Below are 21,769 nucleotides of genomic sequence, written 5' to 3'. Positions count from 1 at the left end.
GTAACTGGGACTACAGGCGCCCGCCACCTCGCCCGGCTAGTTTTTTGTATTTTTTAGTAGAGACGGGGTTTCACCGTGTTAGCCAGGATGGTCTCGATCTCCTGACCTAGTGATCCGCCCGCCTCGGCCTCCCAAAGTGCTGGGATTACAGGCTTGAGCCACCGTGCCCGGCTATCTCTTATTGTTATATAACATTTTACTTGTTTGTCTTGTTTCACAACTCATTTTTAATCTTGAGCACAGGGAACATATATATTTTTTGAAACAGGTCCTGGCTCTGTCACCCAGGCTGGAGTGCAGTGGTGCAGTCTTGGTTCACTGCAACCTCCGCCTCCTGGGCTCAAGCCACCCTCCGTCCTCCCACCTCAGCCTTCTGGCTAGCTGGGACTATAGGCACGTGCCACCATGCCCAGCTAATTTTTTTTTTTTTTTTTTTTTGAGATGGAGTCTTATTCTTTTGCCCAGGCTGGAGTGCAGTGGTGCAGTCTTGGCTCACTGCAATCTCCACCTCCTGGGTTCAAGTGATTTTTCTGCCTTAGCCTCCTGAGTATCTGTGATTATAGGTGTGCACCACCACCCCTGGCTAATTTTTTTGTATTTTTAGTAGAGACAGGGTTTCACCATGTTGGTCAGGCTGGTCTTGAACTCCTGACCTCGTGGTCCGCCTGCCTTGGCCTCCCAAAGTGCTGGGATTACAGGCATGAGCCACTGCGCCTGGCCTACACCCGGCTAATTTTTGTAACTTTTGTAGAGATGGGGTTTTGTCATGTTGTCTGGGATGGTCTCAAACTCCTGAGGTCAAACAGTGTGCCTACCTTAGCCTCCCAAAGTGCTGGGATTATAGGCATGAGCCACCGTGCCCAGCAGGAAACATATCTTAAGCCTGTCCCCTACAATGCCTTGCCCATAGTAGATCTATACTTTGCTTGACCCAACGGACCTCTTGCGGTAGAAGCTGCTCAAAGGCATGATTGGCTTTGTAGAGTTATCATATCCAGGCTCTTAGGTCCTGCTAATTCCCTTATGCCCCTTTTGCCTTGTTCTCCTAGGCACCTCATTGTGAACATGCTTTCTGCAACGCCTGCATCACCCAGTGGTTCTCTCAGCAACAGACATGTCCAGTGGACCGTAGTGTTGTGACGGTCGCCCATCTGCGCCCGGTACCTCGGATCATGCGGAACATGCTGTCAAAGCTGCAGATTGCCTGTGACAACGCTGTGTTTGGCTGTAGTGCCGTTGTCCGGCTTGACAACCTCATGTCTCACCTCAGCGACTGTGAGCACAACCCGAAACGGCCTGTGACCTGTGAACAGGGCTGTGGGTGAGATCTGTTCCCTTCTTCTGCCCCACATGGATAAGGGCCATCTCATTTATGCCCCTATCGCTGGATGCCCTCCTCACTAGCTGAGGAGGTCTCTTAGGCATGTTGGCAAGGAGTATTCTTAGCCTCCTTGGCTCCCTGCTCTAAGATCTTACTTTCTTGCTGCTTTTCCAACTATAATAATTTTGCTCTTGCTTTAACAAAAGAAGGGGCACAGCAATTCAGTAAATTTGTATAATAACACTAAAGGTTGATTGACTCTGTTCTTCCCTTTCAGTCCAATACTACTTTCTGTTTGTCAGTTTGACTGCTGTAATTGCCAGCCTTCTCATATTTCCTCTGACCCTATTTTTTCTTTCTGTGAGTTATGAAATATTTGACTAAATGTTGATAGCTGAGGGGTGTGTTAGCTCACACCTGTAATCCTAGCACTTTGGGAGGCCAAAGTGGGCAGGTCACTTCAGGCCAGGAGTTCAAGACTAACCTGGCCAACATGGCAAAACCTAGTCTCTATTAAAAATATAAAAATTGCCGGGCGCGGTGGCTCACGCCTGTAATCCCAGCACTTTGGGAGGCCGAGGCGGGCGGATCACAAGGTCAGGAGATCGAGACCACGGTGAAACCCCGTCTCTACTAAAAATACAAAAAATTAGCCGGGCGCGGTGGCGGGCGCCTGTAGTCCCAGCTACTCAGGAGGCTGAGGCAGGAGAATGGCATGAACCTGGGAGGCGGAGCTTGCAGTGAGCCGAGATCGCGCCACTGCACTCCAGCCTGGGCGACAGAGCGAGACTCTGTCTCAAAAAATAAATAAATAAATAAATAAAAATAAAAATACAAAAATTAGCCAGGTGTGGGGCCGGGTGTGGTGGCTCACGCCTGTAATCCCAGCACTTTGGGAGGCCAAGGCAGGCAGATCATGAGGTCAGGAGATTGAGACCATCCTGGCTAACACGGTGAAACCCCATCTCTACAAAAATACAAAAAATTAGCCAGGTGTGGTGGCAGGCGCCTGTAGGGGAAAGCTACTTGGGAGACTGAGGCAGGAGAATGGCGTGAACCAGGGAGGAGGAGCTTGCAGTGAGCCGAGATCACGCCACTGCACTGTAGCCTAAGCAACAGAGCAAGACTCTGTCTCAAAAAAAAAAAAAAAAATTAGCCAGGTGTGGTGGTGCATGCCTGTAATCCCAGCTACTTGGGAGGCTGAGGCATGAGAATCGCTTAAAACCAGGAGGTAGAGGTTGCAGTGAGCTGAGATCACACCATTGCACTCCAGCCTGGGCTGGACTCTGTTCCCCCTAACTAACTAAGAAATAAAAAGAATGTTGATAGCTGGGGCTGTGAATATAGGGCTTCTCTGAAGCAATAAGTGCACAGGCAGAATCTGTAGGAGGAAAAGGAGAGCTGTGCAGTAGATAAAAACAGTGTGTCAAAATAAATAAATAGTCCCAGTGCGGTGGCTCACGCCTATAATCCCAGCACTTGGGAGGCTGAGGCGGGCGGATCACCTGAGGTCAGGAGTTCAAGACCAGTGTAGCCAACATGGTGAAACCCTGTCTCTACTAAAAATACAAAAATTAGCCAGGCGTCGTGGCGGGCACCTGTAATCCCAGCTGCTCAGGAGGCTGAGGCACAAGAATTGCTTGAACCCCATGAGGCAGAGGTTGCAGTGAGCCAAGACTGTGCCATTACACTCCAACCTGGGCAACAAGAGTGAAACCTGGTCTCAAAAAAAAAAAAGTAAAATAAGAGGCCAGGCACAGTGGCTCACACCTGTAATCCCAGCACTTTGGGAGGCCAAGGCGGTGCAGATCACATGAGGCCAAGAGTTTGAGACCAGCCTGGCTAACATGGGGAAACCCGTTTCTACTAAAAATACAAAAAGTTAGCTGGGCATGGTGGCGCACGCCTGTAATCCCAGAGGCAGGAGAAATCGCTTGAACCTGGGAGGCAGAGGTTGCGCTGAGCTGAGATCGTGCCATTGCACTCCAGTTTGCGCAACAAGAGCGAAACTCCATGTCAAAAAAAAAAAAAAGATAAAAAATAAAATAAGATAAATATAAAAAGTAGATAAAACACTGTGTCTTGATTGGGGAAAGAAATTTAAGGAAAATAGCAAAGGGGCAAGTAGGAAGCTTGGAAGAAGAAAGTGAAGGGAATGAATGAGGGAGGCCTGAAATGAATGTTAGAAATTTTGGGTAGGACAAAATCTACTCAGCAGTTATCTGCCACAGAATAGGCCATTTGCATACATGTCCTGGTGATCACCCCTGTTCTGCTCTTTCCCCACCCTGGTCTGCAGCCTGGAGATGCCCAAAGATGAGCTGCCCAACCATAACTGCATTAAGCACCTGCGCTCAGTGGTACAGCAGCAGCAGACACGCATCGCAGAGCTGGAGAAGACGTCAGCTGAACACAAACACCAGCTGGCGGAGCAGGTAGGCCCCAAGACACGGGGGAGAACATATCCCTCATATGCAGATAACTGCCTGCCTGTGGGTAATAAAACCAGTTGTGAACACATAGACCTGTGCTTACACTTGTGAGTTTGGATGAGTGGCTATTCTGCCTGTGGCTTAGCAGGGAATCAGATTGGAGCTCTCCTTGACTTTCCTTCATCCCATTCATAGCATTCATTCACCTAACAGTTACCAGATGCCTCCTCTGTGAAGGCACATTTTGTAAGTACTAAGGAGACAGCTGTGAGTGAGACAGTCCTATCCCTGTCTTCCTGAAGCTTACAAACTGGTTGTTCTTCAGATCTCTCAGTTGTCCTCATTCTCGGATAAACTTTTGTCTTTTTTCTGCTGTCTGCCTTAACCATTATTCCTGTTCTTCTTCTCCACAACAGAAGCGAGACATCCAGCTGCTAAAGGCATACATGCGTGCAATCCGCAGTGTCAACCCCAACCTTCAGAACCTGGAGGAGACAATTGAATACAACGAGATCCTAGAGTGAGTGTCACTCAGGACATGGAGTGATTCCACGTCCTGACAGTAAGGCCTGAAAGGCGCTAAGAGCAGGAGAGTAGCAGAAGGAGGGCATTGGAGAGCTGGGCTGGGGGGTCACTGCTTCTCAGATATTAGCATTAAGGACAGGGGCCGAGGAGAAGAGGATAACCCTTAGCTCCACTACAGGATGTCTTACGCGTTTGGGTGGATGGAAGGGAAAGCCTACCCAAGGATGCACTTTATCCAGAATTAAGTGAGTACCCATGTACAAAGCCCTGTATTAAAGGCTGTGGAGTGCTAGGAGGGCCAAAAAGAAATAGAAGATAGGCCGGGCGTGGTGGCTCACACCTGTAATCCCAGCACTTTGGGAGGCTGAGGCGGGCAGATCACGAGGTCAGGAGATCGAGACCATCCTGGCTAACACGGTGAAACCCCGTCTCTACTGAAAAAAAAAAACAAAAAAATTAGCTGGGCGTGGTGATGGGCGCCTGCAGTCCCAGCTACTCCGGAGGCTGAGGCAGGAGAATGGCGTGAACCCGGGAGGCGGAGCTTGCAGTGAGCCGAGATCGCGCCACTGCACTCCAGCCTGGGCAACAGAGTGAGACTCCATCTCAAAAAAAAAAAAAAAGAAATAGAAGATATTATCCCTGTCTTCAGGTAGCTTACAACCCAGAGAAGAGGAGGCAGAGTGCAAGTCCAGGAAAGTGATCTCTAAAATGCAGCAAAAACAAGTGAAGTATACAAGCGAAGTCTAAGATCTTTTTCAGTTCTGGAGTCCTATACAGTTCATAGACTAAACTGTAAGTGTGAATCAATATATATAGGGCAAATAGTGCTGAGTGGGACATAGTATAGAGGAATAATTGTTTTATTCACTAAACATAGAGCACTAACTGTGTTAGGTGCTGTATGTGCTAAGTATTGGAATTTCAAAGAAAAGTAACAGGGACAGAGTGGAATTTAATCTGGTGCGTAACGTTTGGTGACTCAGTTGGGACCAACTGGGGAAAATTCGGGGTTTCTGAGCCAATCATGGAAGGAAAGAAGGAAGAATAGGTGAGCTGAGTGCAGAGTGGGTAGTTATTTCTATTAGCAGAAAAAGCCAATACAGAGAAAGGAGATGATCTGGAATGACCATCTTTAACCACCTCCACACAGGTGGGTGAACTCCCTTCAGCCAGCAAGAGTGACCCGCTGGGGAGGGATGATCTCGACTCCTGATGCCGTGCTCCAGGCTGTAATCAAGCGCTCCCTGGTGGAGAGTGGCTGTCCTGCTTCTATTGTCAACGAGCTGATTGAAAATGCCCATGAGCGTAGCTGGCCCCAGGGTCTGGCCACACTAGAGACTAGACAGATGAACCGACGCTACTATGAGAACTACGTGGCCAAGCGCATCCCTGGCAAGCAGGCTGTTGTCGTGATGGCCTGTGAGAACCAACATATGGGTGATGACATGGTGCAGGAGCCAGGCCTTGTCATGATATTTGCTCATGGCGTGGAAGAGATATAGAACTCGACCGGCTATCAGGAAGAGATGGAAATCAGAAAATCCCATCACTCCAGCAGCTGGGACCTGAGTCCTCTCCACCATCCTTAATACTGTGGCTTATACCTGAGCCACACATCTCACTGCCCTTCTGGCACTGAAGGGCCCTGGGGTAGTTTGCTCAGCCTTTCAGGTGGGAAACCCAGATTTCCTCCCTTTGCCATATTCCCCTAAAATGTCTATAAATTGTCAGTCTGAGTGGGAAAGCCCCCACCTCCATCCATTTTCCTGCTTAGGGTTCCTGGTTCCAGTTATTTTCAGAAAGCACAAAGAGATTCAATTTCCCTGGAGTGTCAGGACAGAGTAAGGAATCTCTAGTCGTCCCTCTCCTCCAAAACCAGGGAATCAGAGCAGGCAGGCCTGTTGACTCTAAGCAGCAGACATCCTGAAGAAATGGTAAGGGTGGAGCCAAATCTCTAGAAATAAGTAGTGAGGCCAGTAATTGGCCATCACGGATGGCCCTTAGGGGAAGACTGGACCTCTGTGCCAAGCAGTATCCCTGTTCAGTCCACCTTAAAGGTGCAGGCACCCACTGGGTCTACCAGTATGCAGGTTGGGATACTGAAAATTTCCAGATGAGCTCTTCTTTCCTATAAGTTTTCATAATTAGGGAATGCCAGGGTTTAGGGTAGGGGTTAGTCTGTTGGGGTTGATGTGTTCAGCAAGAAGCTACTCCTAGCTTTTGCTAAAATATGGTCAGCACTGCCTCTTGTGGCACAGGCCATAATTGTTCCATAGAGCCCTCTCTAGCCCTGTGACTGTAGTTAGTTACTTTGATAATTTTCTTTGGCCATTGTTTATATTTCACAAACTCCACCTACTTCCCCTCCCCGTCCCCCTTTTTTTTTAAGAATGGCCTGATCATGGCTATCTCAGCCACATTGTTGGCAATTTAATTTATTTACCTTTTTTTTTTTTTTTTTTAAAGAAAGGAAAAAAGAAAAAAAATCAAACTTGAAACTTTTGATGTTCCTATTGTGGGGATTTTGGATAGGGTGGGACAGGGATGGGGGTGTGTTTTATATTTTTTCCTTTTCAGCACAACCTTTGGCTTTAATATAGGAAGAGCCAAGGGAGTCCTCGGCTGAACTTACAATATCTGCCCCAAACCTCTGTAACCCCAACTGAAATGAGGAGCTTCCTCTATTCCTGTGAAGGATATGACAGTCCAGCATCGATGCCTGTGCCCTCTGGAAAAATTTCCTCCTAGCCCTTCCAGGGCCTCATCATAAAACTCTGGATTTAGAGTATTCATTTTGAAGGCAACCCCCCGCTTCCCCAAGTTTTCTTGGAGCTGTATAGCTGGGTTCTAAGCTTCACCATGCAAATCAGAAATTTTATCTCTAAGTACAGGCTGTGCTGTGTCTCACCCACACCCCCCGGGGACTTCAGTTCCATTTCAGGTTACCTGGGGCATACCTTGATCCCTAGAGTGACTGGCAGAGTAAGTAAGAGAAGGGGAGGGATAGTAGGTGTGATAATTTTAATATGGAGGTGGGAGTGTGGTTGGAGATAGAAAGTCTCCTCCCCACCATGTGATAGCTTCCTCTCAGAGTTTTATTCCAGGCTAGCTTGCTGCAGGTCTGGGTAGTTGGATCATGGCTCCACTGGGATTGGGGTGGAGGGATACAGCTTGAGGGGAGTAGGGTTCCAGCTCCGGGACATTGTGCTCAGGAATTTGAAAACGCTGCTATACTTATTCTGGTTACTACATTTCTTCCAATCCCCTTTCCCCTACCTGCCTTACCAAGGCTTATACTGTCCTGTCCTTACCCTCAGATGGAGCCAGGAAGCTCAGTGAAAGGCTTCCCTACCCTTTGCACTAGTGTCTCTGCGGGTTGCTGGTTGTGTTGTATGTGCTGTTCCATGGTGTTGACTGCACTAATAATAAACCTTTTACTCAACTCTCTAAATTCTTCAACATTACTCCCTTTCCTGGGAAGGTTTCCCCTCTGCTTTTGCCTTTCTCTCACCTTAATTCCCCTTCTTCCTTACTTTGTTACCTACCCTTATCTTAGCGCTAACTTCTCTTTCAGGAGGATGTCTGGGAGTAGTGTGCACTTCGCAGCTGCTTTCCCATGTACCCTCCTGCATTCTTCCCTCCTATCTCCTGTTCTGTAGCAGCCAAAGGTGTCTCTCTAGTTATCTGAACTGTGTGCTTCCCAGGGTCTGCCTTCATCCTAAATTCCATGTCTTCCCTGAGTGGTCCTGAGTTTTTGGGATAATTTCTACAGAAAATATGTATATATTGTTTTCCTTTGTCCCACAAGCAACTTTGCTTTAGAATCTAGAATTCCTTTGCAGGCAGAGAAGCCTCCACCCTCCAGTGTTTCCTAACTAAGAACGTAAATGTAAGGAGGGAAATGTACTTGCAGAGGTTTCATAATTATTTACTTACAAAGATAGTCTTCATAGACCGGGCACGGTGGCTCACACCTGTAATCCCAACACTTTGGAAGGCCGAGGCAGGTGGATCATGAGGTCAGGAGATCGAGACCACCCTGGCTAACATGGTGAAACCTCGTCTCTACTAAAAATATAAAAAATTAGCCAGGCATGGTGGCAGGCGCCTGTAGTCCCAGCTACTCGGGAGGCTGAAGCAGAATGGTGTGAACCTGGGAGGTGGAGCTTGCAGTGAACCGAGATTGCGCCACTGCACTCCAGCCTGGGTGACAGAGCAAGACTTCGTCTCAAAAAAAAAAACCAAAAAACAGTCTTCATAAGTATTTGCTGCTACCTTTTCCCTGTCATAAGAAAAAGGATAGCCAGGCATGGTGGACGCCCTTGTGATCCCAGCTCCTTGGAAGGCTGAGGTACAAGACTAGCTTGAACCTGGAAGGTGGAGGTTGCTTTGAGCCAAGATTGCGCCACTGCACTCCAGCCTGGGTGACAGAGTAAGAGCCTGTCTCAAAAAAAGAAAAAGAAAAAGAGTATCTTTTCCCCCTCCCAGAAATATGTTTTAAATTTGTTGAGCATTTATCATGCACCTAATGTAAACCTAATAGCACTTTAGATACTGTAGCGGCTTGAAAAAAAAAAAAAAGCATTTCTGTGCTCACGGAGTCTGCATTCTATGCACACAAGGTATGATTATAAAATACTGATAAGCATGTCACAGTATAGAGCATAAGAGGCGTATGTATCCTAGTGACATTAGCAGTGCTTTTCCCCCCTTAAACTCCTTTAAAATTACTTTTAGAACTTGCTGCTCATGCTTGTGAATGTTATGAATGGTGTCATATTGTCCTTTTAGGGTAGATTCGATTTTTAGAAACAAATATTCATTGAATGTCTGCCCTGTGAGATACTCACTAGAGTTAACATGAGGAGGCTTATGTAGCAAAGTGGCACCTACCTGCAAATAACTTAGTCCCTAATGGAGATGAATATATAATAAGGGATCATAAATGTGCTAAGTGGATTTACTAGTAATATGTGAGCCAAGGACGATAAAGCTCCTGATTCTGATGGGTATGGGGAAAGGCTTTTCAGGAAGTGTTATTTGTTCTAGGTCAGAGGTCAGCAAACTACAGGTTACAACCCCACTGCCTGCTTTTGTAAAAAACTTCATTGGAATACAGTTATGCCCATTTGTTTATATATTGTCTGTGGCTGCTTTCACATTACAACAGCAGGGTTAAGTAGCTGGAACAAAGCCTAAAATAGTTGGTCTTTTACAGAAAAAAATTGCCAACCTGTTCTAAACTTTTAAAGTCAGGAGAACTGGGGGAAGGAGGGAGTAGAAAGAACACTGTCACCCAGACTGGAGTGCAGTGGCAACATCATATAGCTCACTGTAGCCTCAAACTCCTGGGCTCTAGTGGTCTTCCCACTTCAGCTTCTGGAGTAGCTGGGGCTACTGCACCTAGTATTGTCTTAATTTGTTTTAATACTATTAAATTTTTTTTTTTGTTTCATCTCCTTCAGTGACTTTGATACATTGTTTTTTTTGTTTTTTTTTTTGAGATAGGGTCTGGTTCTGTAGCCGAGGCTGGAGTGCAATGATGCAATTTTGGCTCACTGCAACCTCCACCACCACAGGCACCTGCCACCACACCGGGCTAATTTTTTGTATTTTTTGTAGAGATGGGGTTTCACCATGTTGCCCAGGCTGGTCTGAAACTCCTGAGCTCAAGCAATCAACCTGCCTTGACCTCCCGAAGTGCTGGGATTACAAGTGTGAGCCACTGCACCTGGCCTCATTATCTTAATTTTTTACTTCAGTATATACATTGGAAAAAAATATTTTTTGATATTGCCTAAATAACAAGTGCTTACAATTAACAATGTATAATGAATAATCTAATACAAACCCATATTTACATTACCCTAATTGTCCCAAGAAAAGTCCTTTTTTTTTTTTTTTTTTTGACACAGGATCTCACTCTGTCACCTAGGCTAGAGTGCAGTGGCACAATCATGACTCACCGCAGCTCACTACAGCCTTGACCTCCTGCTGGGCTCAAGCACTCCTCCCATCTCAGCTTTCCAAGCAGCTGGGACCACAGATGTGCACCACCATGCCCAGCTGATTTGTTTCTTGTATAGTTTGTAGAGATAGGGTTTCACCATGTTACCCAGGTTGGTCTCAAACTACTGAGCTCAAGTGATCTGCCCACCTCAGCCTCCCAAAATGTTGGCATTACAAGTGTGAGCCATTGCTGAAAAGTCCTTTTGTAGCTAATTTTTGTCTAAACCTGGGTCCAATCCAGGACCACAAATTACGTCAGGTTATTTCTCTTTTACCCTCTTTATCTGGGTTCCTGAAACAACCTTTTTTTTGTGTAACCCTAATTTGTTGAAAAGATTGGCCGGGTGCGGTGGCTCACGCCTGTAATCCCAGCACTTTGGGAGGCCAAGGCAGGGCGGATCACGAGGTCAGGAGATCGAGACCATCCTGGCTAACATGGTGAAACCCCATCTCAACTAAAAATATATTTAAAAAATTAGCCCGGCGTGGTGGCAGGCGCCTGTAGTCCCAGCTACTCGGGAGGCTGAGGTAGGAGAATGGCATGAACCCGGGAGGCGGAGCTTGCAGTGAGCCGAGATCGTGCCACTGCACTCCAGCCTGGGCGACAGAGTGAGACTCTGTCTCGAAAGGATAAGATTGAGCCAGTTTTCTGGAGAACGGTGGTTTGAACTTGATTGCTTTTTTTCTTTTCAGATGGGGTCTCGCTTTGTTCCACAGGCAGGAGTGCAGTGGCACGATCTCAGCTCACTACAACCTCCGCCTCCCGGGTTCAAGTGATTCTCTTGCCTCATCAGCCTCCCAAGTAGCTAGGACTACAGGCACATGTCACCATCCCCGGCTAATTTTTGTAGTTTTAGTAGAGATGGGGTTTTACTATGTTGGGCAGGCTGGTCTTGAACTCCTGACCTCAACTGATCTACCCGCCTTGGCCTCCCAAAGTGTTTGGATTACAGGTGTGAGCCACCGCACCTGGCCTAGCTCTTGTTTTACTAAATAAAATTAGATAAGGTCTTGAGAGATTCAAGTTAAACAGTTCTGGGGACAGAAGACATCACAGGAGAGAGATGTTCTTCATTTTGTAACATTAGGAGATATGCCCCACCATTAGCCCTTTTTTTTTTTGAGACCGAGTTTTACTCTTGTAGCGCAGGCTGGAGTGCAGTGGTGCCATCTCAGCTCACTGCAACCTCCGCCTCCCCGGTTCAAGCGATTCTCCTGCCTCAGCCTCCTGAGTAGCTGGGATTACAGGCACATGCCACCATGCCCGGCTAGTTTTTGTATTTTTAGTAGAGACAGGGTTTCATCACATTGGCCAGGCTGGTCTCGAACTCCTGACCTCAGGTGGTCCACCTGCCTCGGCCTCCCAAAGTGCTGGGATTACAGGTGTGAGCCACCGTGCCTGGCTATGCTAAATTTCACAACTTTTAAATGATGGCTCAAATTAAAAAAAGAAAAACTTGTGGGCCAGGCACAGTGACTCATGCCTGTAATCCTAGCACTTTGGGAGGCTGAGGTGGGAGGACCATTTGAGTTCAAGACCAGCCTACAAAATACAGTGAGACTTCGTCTCTACAAAAAGAATTTTTCTTTCTTTCTTTTTTTTTTTTTTTGAGATGTAATCTCGCTCTGTTCCCCAGGCTGGAGTGCAGTGGCACATCTAGGCTCACTGCAAACTCTGCCTCCTGGGTTTATGCCATTCTCCTGCCTCAGCCTCCCAAGTAGCTGGGACTACAGGCGCCCACCACCACGCCTCACTAATCTTTGTTTTTTTTTGTTTTTTTGTTTTTTTTTTGAGACGGAGTCTCGCTCTGTCTCCCAGGCTGGAGTGCAGTGGCGCGATCTCCACTCACTGCAAGCTCCGCCTCCCGGGTTCACGCCATTCTCCTGCCTCAGCCTCCCGTGTGGCTGGGACTACAGGCGCCCGCCACCGTGCCCGGCTAATTTTTGTATTTTTAGTAGAGATGGGGTTTCACCGTGTTAGTCAGGATGGTCTCGATCTCCTGACCTCGTGATCCCCCCATCTCGGCCTCCCAAAGTGCTGGGATTACAGGCGTGAGCCACCGCGCCCGGCCTAATTTTTGTATTTTTAGTAGAGACAGGGTTTCACGGTGCTAGCCAGGATGGTCTCGATCTCCTGACCTCGTGACCAGCCCACCTAGGCGTGAGCCACCGCTCCCGGCCTAGAATGTGCCTGTAGTACCAGCTGCTTGAGAGGCTGAGGCAGGAGGATCCCTTGAGCCCAGGAGTTGAAGGATACAGGGAGCTAATTTATACTTACTTTTAAGTTGAGATCCCAGCATGAATAAAAACAAGTAAGAGGGTCGGGCGTGATGGCTCACACCTGTAATCCCAGCACTTTGGGAGGCTGAGGCGGGCAGATCATCTGAGGTCAGAAGTTCGAGACCAGCCTGACCAACATAGAGAAACCCCGTCTCTACTAAAAATACAAAAAAATTAGCTGGGTGTGGTGGTGCATGCCCGTAATCCCAGCTACTCAGAAGGCTAAGGCAGGAGAATCGCTTGAACCTGGGAGGTGGAGGTTGCAGTGAGCCAAGATCACGCCATTGCACTCCAGCCTGGGCAACAAGAGTGAAACTGTCTCCAAAAAAAAAAAAAAAAGGGTGAAGAAAATGTTGAAGAAGGCAGAGACCAAAGTAATCTGGAGCACAGAGTTTATTGGAAGATGAATAATGAAGGGAAATAATGGAGATAAGACTAGAAGAAGGCCGGGCGCGGTGGCTCAAGCCTGTAATCCCAGCACTTTGGGAGGCCGAGACGGGCGGATCACAAGGTCAGGAGATCAAGACCATCCTGGCTAACACGGCGAAACCCCGTCTCTACTAAAAACACAAAAAATTAGCCGGGCGAGGTGGTGGCGCCTGTGGTCCCAGCTACTCGGGAGGCTGAGGCAGGAGAATGGCGGGAACCCGGGAGGCGGAGCTTGCAGTGAGCTGAGATCTGGCCACTGCACTCCAGCCTGGGCGACAGAGCAAGACTCCGTCTCAAAAAAAAAAAAAAAAAAGACTAGAAGTAATTTGGGGCCAATTATTGGAAGGCCTTGAATGCATGCTAGGGAATTTGGACTTTACCGGTAAGTTTTTGAGAAGAGGAATGACTTCCAACCCATTACTCTGGAAAGAATACAAGAAACTGAAAGAATGCAAGAATGGGAAGAATGTAAGAAACTGGTGTCAGCAGTGTTAGTAAGCTTTGTAGTAATTCAATGAAGCAGAGGATACAGGCTTGAATTACTGCAGGAAAGAGAATGACATTTGGGAAGAAAAATTGACAGGTTTTAGTAACTGATTAGATTCAGCCAACATTTATGGTGCACCTGTCATGTGTTAGACATAGTACCAAGCATTTGAGATATATAAATAATTGAGAAATAAGACTTAAAAGGGGCCAGTGCCTCACACCTGTAATCTCAGCACTTTGGGGCCCAAGGTGGGAGGATCCCTTGAGCACAGGAGTTTGAGAACAGCCTGGGCAACATGGTAAGACCCTGTCTCTATTTAAAAAAAAAAAAAAAAGGGCCGGGCGCGGTGGCTCAAGCCTGTAATCCCAGCACTTTGGGAGGTCAAGCCGGGCGGATCACGAGGTCAGGAGATCGAGACCATCCTGGCTAACACGGTGAAACCCCGTCTCTACTAAAAAAATACAAAAAACTAGCCAGGCGAGGTGGCGAGCGCCTGTAGTCCCAGCTACTCGGGAGGCTGAGGCAGGAGAATGGCGTGAACCTGGGAGGCGGAGCTTGCAGTGAGCTGAGATCCGGCCACTGCACTCCAGCCTGGGCAACAGAGCGAGACTCTGTCTAAAAAAAAAAAAAAAAAAAAAAAAGCATGGTGGTGCATGCCTGTGGTCCCAGCTACTTGGGAGGCTAAGGTGGGAGGATTTCTTGAGCCTGGGAGATTGAGGCTGTGGTGAGCTGTGTTTGCGCTGCTGCACTCTAGCCTGGATGTCAAGAGTGAGACACTGTCTCAAAAAAAAAAAGCAAGAACGGACTTTAAAGGAACTTGCAGCATTGTAGGCGACACACACTAGAATAAGAAATAATGGGAAATACATAATAGTATGTTGCTAATAGATAGGGACTAAGTACAATGGGACAATGGGGAGGAAAGGTGCCAACTACATATCTGGTGAAATGTGGGAAGGAAGGCTTTGTAAAGGAATCATCAGGGCTAACTTCTGAACAGGATTAGACACTGGCAATAAAGAAATGTAATGGCGAGATTATTTACTGTGAGGCACTATTTTAAACATTAGACATTAATTGAGTCATCCCAACAAGTTTTAATAAAGAGATACTATTGCTGGGCATGGCAGTGCATGCCTGTAGTCCTAGCTACTTGGAAGGCTGAGGTACGAGGATTACTTGAGCCCAGAGGCTATGGTGAGCTATGACTGCCATTGCACTCCAGCCTGGGCCAACAGAGTAAGACCCATCTGTTAAAAAACAACTACAGGCCAGGCGCGGTGGGTCATGCCTGTAATCCCAGCACTTTGGGAAGCTGAGGTGGGTGGATCACCTGAGGTCAGGAGTTTGAGACCAGCCTGGCCAATATGGTAAAACCCCGTCTCTACTAAAAATACAAAAATTAGCTGGGCGTGCTTGTGCATGCCTGTAATCCCAGCTACTTGGGAGGCTGAGACAGGAGAATCGCTTGAACCCAGGAGGCAGAGGTTGCAGTGAGCCGAGATTGCACCATGGCACTCCAGCCTGGCGACAAAGTGAGACTCTGTCTCAAAAAAAAAAAAAGGCTAGTTACATAAAAGTAATTTTAAGGCCAGGCCCGGTGGCTCATGCCTGTAATCCCAGCACTTTGGGAAGCCAAGGCAAGCAGATCACCTGAGGTCAGGAGTTCATGACCAGCCTGGCAATATGGTAAAACCCTGTCTCTACTATGCAAAAATAAGCTGGTGTGGTGGCCGCACCTATAATCCTAGCTACTTGGAAGCTGAGGGAGGAGAATCCCTTGACCCTTGGAGACAGAGGTTACAGTGAGCTGTGATCGCACCACTACACTCCAGCCTGGGCGACAGAGTGAGACTCACTTTTTTTTTTTTTTTTTTGAGACGGAGTCTCGCTCTGTCACCCAGGCTGGAGTACCATGGCACGATCTCGGCTCACTGCAAGGTCCGCCTCCTGGGTTCACGCAATTCTCCTGCCTCAGCCTCCTAAGTAGCTGGGACTACAGGCGCCTGCCACCACTCCCGGCTAAGTTTTTTGTATTTTTAGTAGAGACGGGGTTTCACCGTGGTCTCGATCTCCTGACCTTGTGATCCATCTGCCTCAGCCTCCCAAAGTGCTGGGATTACAGGCATGAGCCACTGCACCCCGCCAAGACTCACTTTTTTTTTTGAGAGAAAGTCTCAGTCTCACTTTGTCACCCAGGCTGGAGTGCAGTGGTGCAATCACGGCTCACTGCAACCTCCGCCTCTGGGGTTCAAGTGATTCTCGTGCCTCAGCCTCCCAAGTAGCTAGGATTACAGGCGTGAGTCACTATGCCTGGATGATTTTTTTTATTTTTAGTAGAGACAGGGTTTCACCATGTTGGCCAGGCTGGTCTCAAACTCCTGACCTCAGGTGATCCACCTGCCTCGGCCTCCCAAAGTGCTGGGATTACAGGCATGAGCTACCACGTCCGGGCAAAATAATAATACTTTTAAGATCTAATAATTTATTGCTGAAAAGATCATTATAGGGTGAGATTACCTAATTAGTAAAGAGAAGGAACTTCATGAGGGGTGGCAGGCGTTGGGCTGTCACATGGAGGTGACCAGCCAGATTAGATGGGAGGTATCTTAGTGGAAAGATGTAAGGGTAAGAAAAACGGGCAATTTAGATAGGGTATGTTGATAATAGGATCATGTGTTTGTTTAGATGGGGAACTGAGGTTCCTGGACAGGGGAATAATATGAAGAAAGCAGTGTAATCACACTAATGTAGGGTGGATTTCAGTGTGATGAAACTGGGGCACCTTGAAGGCCATTGTAACAGGCATGAATTAAGATGATGTGCTGGCCGGGTGCGGTGGCTCAAGCCTGTAATCCCAGTACTTTGGGAGGCTGAGACGGGCGGATCACGAGGTCAGGAGATCAAGACCATCCTGGCTAACACGGTGAAACCCCGTCCCTACTAAAAAATACAAAAAACTAGCAGGGCGAGGTGGCGGGCGCCTGTAGTCCCAGCTACTCAGGAGGCTGAGGCAGGAGAATGGCGTAAGCCCGGGAGGCGGAGCTTGTAGTGAGCTGAGATCCGGCCACTGCACTCCAGCCTGGGCGACAGAGCGAGACCCCATCTCAAAAAAAAAAAAAAAAGATGATGTGCTAGGGGAAGCAACTGATGAATCAATGATGGGCTTGGGAGAAAACAAAATTTCAGATAATTAATTCTTAGAGCTGGAAATGAAGGAATTGAGTGAATAGTGGTATCAACAAAAATGGGAAAAGTTCAGAACAATGATTATGGGAGAGGAAGAGAAGCTTTGTTTGCATATTAGGTGACACTAGGTCAGCTGTGTAGAGATGTAGATAGCTGGAGATAAAGGACCATGGCTTAGCTGAGGACATACCTGGAAAGGTGGCTCTGAGATTTTGTCTTGGGAGAAAAATGAAGCTTTGGTGGAATTCCACAGGAGGAAGAAGAAAGCAAATGAGGTGGAGAAGCAGTATACTGAGAAGGAGAAAATAAGTGTTTCTGAAGGCCAGTAAGAAATCAAGTTGTTTCAAACACAGAAAGGATGGAGATTGAGAAGAGATTATTAAATTTGTCCAGTGGTTTCTATTAATGTCTAAAAAACTTTAGGAGGCCAGGCGCGGTGGCTCACGCCTGTAATCCCAGCACTTTGGGAGGCTGAGGCAGGTGGATCACTTGAGGTCAGGAGTTCAAAACCAGCCTAGTCAACATGATGAAACCCCGTCCCTACTAAAAATACAAAAAAAAAAAAAAAATTAGCCAGGTGCATGGTGACAGGGACCTGTAATACCAGCTACTCGGGAGGCTGAGGCAGGAGAATTGCTTGAACCTGGGAGGTGGTGGTTGCAGTGAGCCAAGCTTGTGCCACTGCACTCTAGCCTGGGCGAGAGAGCAAGACTCTGTCTCAAATCAAACAAACAAAAAACAACCAAAACACTTCAGGAGGCAGAAACCAGATGACAGGGTATCTGATAGTATGGAACTGGAGACAGAAAGGTATACATTTTATTCGAAAAATGAAAGGAAGTAGAAAACAATGTGGAAATTTGAAAGTGTCAAATGCAAGTGGGGTTTTGTTTGTTCTGAATTCATGAAGGATTGATCCAGAGTAGAGGAATTTGAAGGTGTTATGGAAGGATAGTTATGGAAGGTTCCTTACAAGGTTTAAATGAGTGGGACTACAGGCCTAAGTGGAGAAGGTTACTTCAGGGAAAATATGCAAGGCCACATACTGTAGCAGGAACTAAAGAATGCCAGTGGGTGATATGTAAATACGTACGAATGGTGAGAGAGAGGGGGCCAGATCATGCAAGGTAAAGAAAGGTAAAAGAATACATAGGATTTGTTGGAGTGGAAGAGGAAGGGTGAAGGAATTGGGGAGATGGGGTGGGTACATGGGGATGGTAGAAATTTAAAATGGTCTATTGTATATGAAGGTTTGAATCCTTGGCCTCTCACCCACAAAAGTTACAAGAGAAGAATTTGACAATAAAAGGGATAATCTTCAAGTAGCAAATTACCTCTGCCATATTTCCCTTCTTGGTCCAGATCCTCCATTTTGTAAACCATGGATCCTTCTTCCCTTCACAACATAGTTGTTGGTTGCCCTCTGCTGGTCAATTCTGGTCTTGGCTCTCCAGATATTTAAATATGAGAGCCTCTGCAAACTGGGATTTGGTAGGAAGGAGAATTGTGAGCATATGAGATTTTATAAATTAATTCAATACATAGTTGATCACATCTATAAGGCCTTGTAGAGAAGATGCAAATAAATAAAATACACAGTCCTAACTCTCAAGAAGCTTATATACCAGTCTGAAGATTAAAACATGTACACATAACTACTGTAAAAAACACCCATTTTTTAAACTGACTGGCTTATCTGTGTTTAATGTGTTTATATGCCACAGGGGAAGAAAGACTTCACATAATAAGATGAGGGCATAGGATGTGGTAGGCAACAAGTGGTCAGAGAAAACTCCACAGGAGAACCAACATTTAGGTGGAGAATGAGTAGAAAGTGTGGAAGAGAAAGATTATTCCAGGCAGAGAACACCATGAGCAAAGCTAAATAAGTACCAGGAACTAAAAGAATGCCAGTGGACAGAATGTAGTGAATATGAGCCGGGCACGGTGGCTCAAGCCTGTAATCCCAGCACTTTGGGAGGCTGAGACGGGCGGATCACAAGGTCAGGAGATCGAGACCATCCTGGCTAACACGGTGAAACCCCGTCTCTACTAAAAAATACAAAAAACTAGCCGGGCAAGGTGGCGGGCGCCTGTGGTCCCAGCTACTCCGGAGGCTGAGGCAGGAGAATGGCGTGAACCCGGGAGGCGGAGCTTGCAGTGAGCTGAGATCCGGCCACTGCACTCCAGCCTGGGCGACAGAGCCAGACTCAGTCTCAAAAAAAAAAAAAAAAAAAAAAAAAAAGAATGTAGTGAATATGGAAGAGTAGTGAGAGAAAAGGGGTCATATCCTGCAACATAGAAAGCAGCCATGCAAGGGTTTAAGGTCCCAGACTGCAGTGTGGATGCTTTAGTGCAGCTTTCTATGTATTACCTCGTATGGTGCCCGCAAATACCACTACTTTCCAGATGAAGGCTCTAGCTCAGCCTGCACTCACCCCTGAGAAAAGTGAGCATATCTGAGACATATTTAGCAGGTAAAATAAATGGAACGTGTTTTTATTTTATTTTATTTGAGACAGAGTCTCCCTGCATCACCGAGGCTGGAGTGCAGTGGCATGATCTTGGCTCACTGCAACCTCTGCCTTCTGGATTCAAGCGATTCTCTTGCCTCAGCCTCCCAAGTGGCTGGAATTACAGGTGCCTGGCACCACGCCCAGCTAATTTTTGTATTTTTAGTAGAGAGGGGGTTTCACTACATTGGCCAGGTTGGTCTTGAACTCCTGACCTCGTGATCCACCTGCCTAGGCCTCCCAAAGTGCTGGGATTACAGGAGTTAGCCACCACATCCAGCCCTGTTTTTGTTTTATTTTTATGTTAGCATATCAAGCGAGAAGTCCTTGCATGCAATTCAGTGAATGGTGGTGGTGGTAGACTGATAGGTAGCTGGAGTGATCAAGAGCATCAAAGAAGAGGGGCCTAAAGGATTTTGGAAAGTGTTAATGGTGAGGGGCAGGGAGGCAATGTGAGGGTCATGCTGGAAAGAACAGCCTGAGCAGTGGTATGAAGGTGGGAAACTCTAAGGTATAAATGTGTAGAAAGCTCTATGTATTACCCTAGAGCCCCCTGCCCTTTGGGATTCTTTTTGGACAAGAGGCTGTGTGAGAAGTACAAAAAGAACATCCTTGGCCAGGCACCGTGGCTCACACCTGTCATCCCACCACTTTGGGAGACTGAGGCAGGCGGACTGCTTGAGTCCAGGAGTTTGAGACCAGTCTGGGCAACATGGCGAAATCCCAGAACCCTGTCTCTACTAAAAATACAAAAAATTATCTGGGCGTGGTGGTGCATGCCTGTAGTCCCAGCTACTGAGGCGGGAGGATCGCTTGGGCTTGGGAGTTTGAGGTTGCAGTGAACTGAGATTGCACCACTGCACTGCAGCCTGGGCAACAGAGCAGGACCCTGTCTCAAAAACAACCCCCCAAAACAAACAACAAAATCTTCAACAAGCAGCCCAGATCCTCCCACAATCAGAAATTAGGGGACAGGAAAAATGGGGTGAGATGAGTATAAGAGGGTTAAAGGTTAAAGATGAGATTAATTTCCTCGCTTGGTTAATACATATAGATAATTTAAAACAGTACCTGGCACATAATAAGCACTCAATAAAAATTGAGAATAATCTTCCCACACCTTGGCTCTAGTTGGATCTGCAATGATGTTTCAATAGGCTACTCCCTTCTAGCCCTGTACACCTCAAGGAAATCCAGATGAGAGAATCCCCTGTTTCCTGGGTCTTCGGTGTAATTAGACCTACAAGGTGTGACTTCTGGTCATGAAATTTAGAGGAAACTCTAGGTTTGACTAATATTGCAAAACAGCCACTCACATTCCCAGACAAAATGTAACCCTTCAACCAAATCCTTCCCTATGCCCTCAAAAGAATGAGACATGTGCCAAAGCTCTCCCAGCAAGCCTGAAGTTATAAAATTCTGAAAATGCCTCACAGTCTAGCAGCCAACACAGTCGTACATAATTAAGCTTCCCAAGATCACTCCCATTCTCCCAAATACAGGGGTAAGACCTGTTGGCGGCTTCCTTTTGGAGAGAGAAAGTGCACGAAAGACACTTGTGAGAACTGGGGTTACCTTTACGTGTTGTGAAGTGGGATTTAAAAAGTCGCCGTCAGGCCGGGCGCGGTGCTCACGCCTGTAATCCCAGCACTTTGGGAGGCCGAGGCTGGCAGATAACCTGAAGTCGGGAGTTTGAGACCAGCCTAGCCAATACGGTGAACCCGTCTCTACTAAAAACGCAAAAAGTGTGGTGGCGCATGCCTGTGGTCCCAGCTACTCGGGAGGCTAAGGCAGGAGAATTGCTTGAACCCGGGAAGTGGAGGCTGCGGTGAGCCGAAATCGCGCCACTGCACTCCAGCCTAAGCAACGGAGCGAGACTCCGTCTTAATAATAAGAAAGAAAAAAAAAAAAAAGCCGTCACGAACAGGATTCGAACCTGTGCGGGGAAACCCCATTGGATTTCGAGTCCAACGCCTTAACCACTCGGCCACCGTGACTTCCAAAACCGCATTTTGCCGCGCGCTTACAGAAGGGGTCCGCACTGCAATCGGGGACTACATGCGGGAACCGGAAGCAGGGTACCGGCCTCGACGCGCACTCACCTGAGGACTCCCCACCCCTTGGTTCCTTACCTCCTATCTACGCCACCCAGAGAAAAAGAGTCGGATGGACCGGGTGACCCAGGGAAGGAGGGTCTCCTGCCTAGCGAAGAGTCGGAGTCTCAAGGAGCTCACACCTACTTAGGAGGTGACAGCGAGGCCAGCGGAGGAAGCAGTTGAGGAAGGCACTGGGTCCCCAAGGTGGCGGCTAGGGGACTTTTGGGTTAACAAGTGAAGGGGTTGCTGGGTGGACAAGCGCGAGGGGTGAGGGAGACTCAGAAAAGTTTAAATGGGGAGATGCTGGGAATGGATGGAAGGAAGGAACTTCTTGGGGAAAGGGTTTTGGGGTTTTGGGGGACGAGGGGCTCCGTCGGATTAGGAATGCGCAAGGTGAGGGCCACTCGGGGCAACGGGTTGGGGCTGCTCCAGCGACTGGCGGCCGCCTGGAGTGGGATAGCGAGGTGACACTAACGGGCTGAGGC

At 47.5% G+C, this 21,769-nt stretch overlaps 1 protein-coding gene and 1 non-coding gene across 6 annotated transcripts in view; one reads left to right on the top strand and one right to left on the bottom strand.

Moving 5' to 3' along the window:
* RNF41 (ring finger protein 41) overlaps positions 1 to 7,729 on the top strand; it is a 32,520-nt gene extending 24,791 nt beyond the window's left edge. For all 5 annotated transcript variants that reach the window (NM_001194648.2, XM_015151956.3, XM_028828955.2 and 2 more), the window contains 4 exon segments: positions 1,050 to 1,321; positions 3,621 to 3,756; positions 4,170 to 4,273; positions 5,429 to 7,729. In NM_001194648.2, coding sequence (NP_001181577.1) covers positions 1,050 to 1,321; positions 3,621 to 3,756; positions 4,170 to 4,273; positions 5,429 to 5,780 — 864 coding nt within the window. In that variant the 3' untranslated portion in view covers positions 5,781 to 7,729.
* A 13,374-nt stretch (positions 7,730 to 21,103) lies between these two features.
* Positions 21,104 to 21,185, bottom strand: TRNAS-CGA (transfer RNA serine (anticodon CGA)). Its single transcript has one exon. It is a non-coding gene; the product is annotated as a tRNA-Ser (tRNA).
* Between the last annotated feature and the right edge of the window lie 584 nt (positions 21,186 to 21,769).

This window comes from Macaca mulatta, chromosome 11 (genome assembly GCF_049350105.2).
Source record: "Macaca mulatta isolate MMU2019108-1 chromosome 11, T2T-MMU8v2.0, whole genome shotgun sequence".
NCBI classification, from domain to species: domain Eukaryota; kingdom Metazoa; phylum Chordata; class Mammalia; order Primates; family Cercopithecidae; genus Macaca; species Macaca mulatta.
The sequence above is the reverse complement of the archived record's forward strand: the minus strand, read 5'-3'. Positions and strand labels throughout refer to the sequence as shown.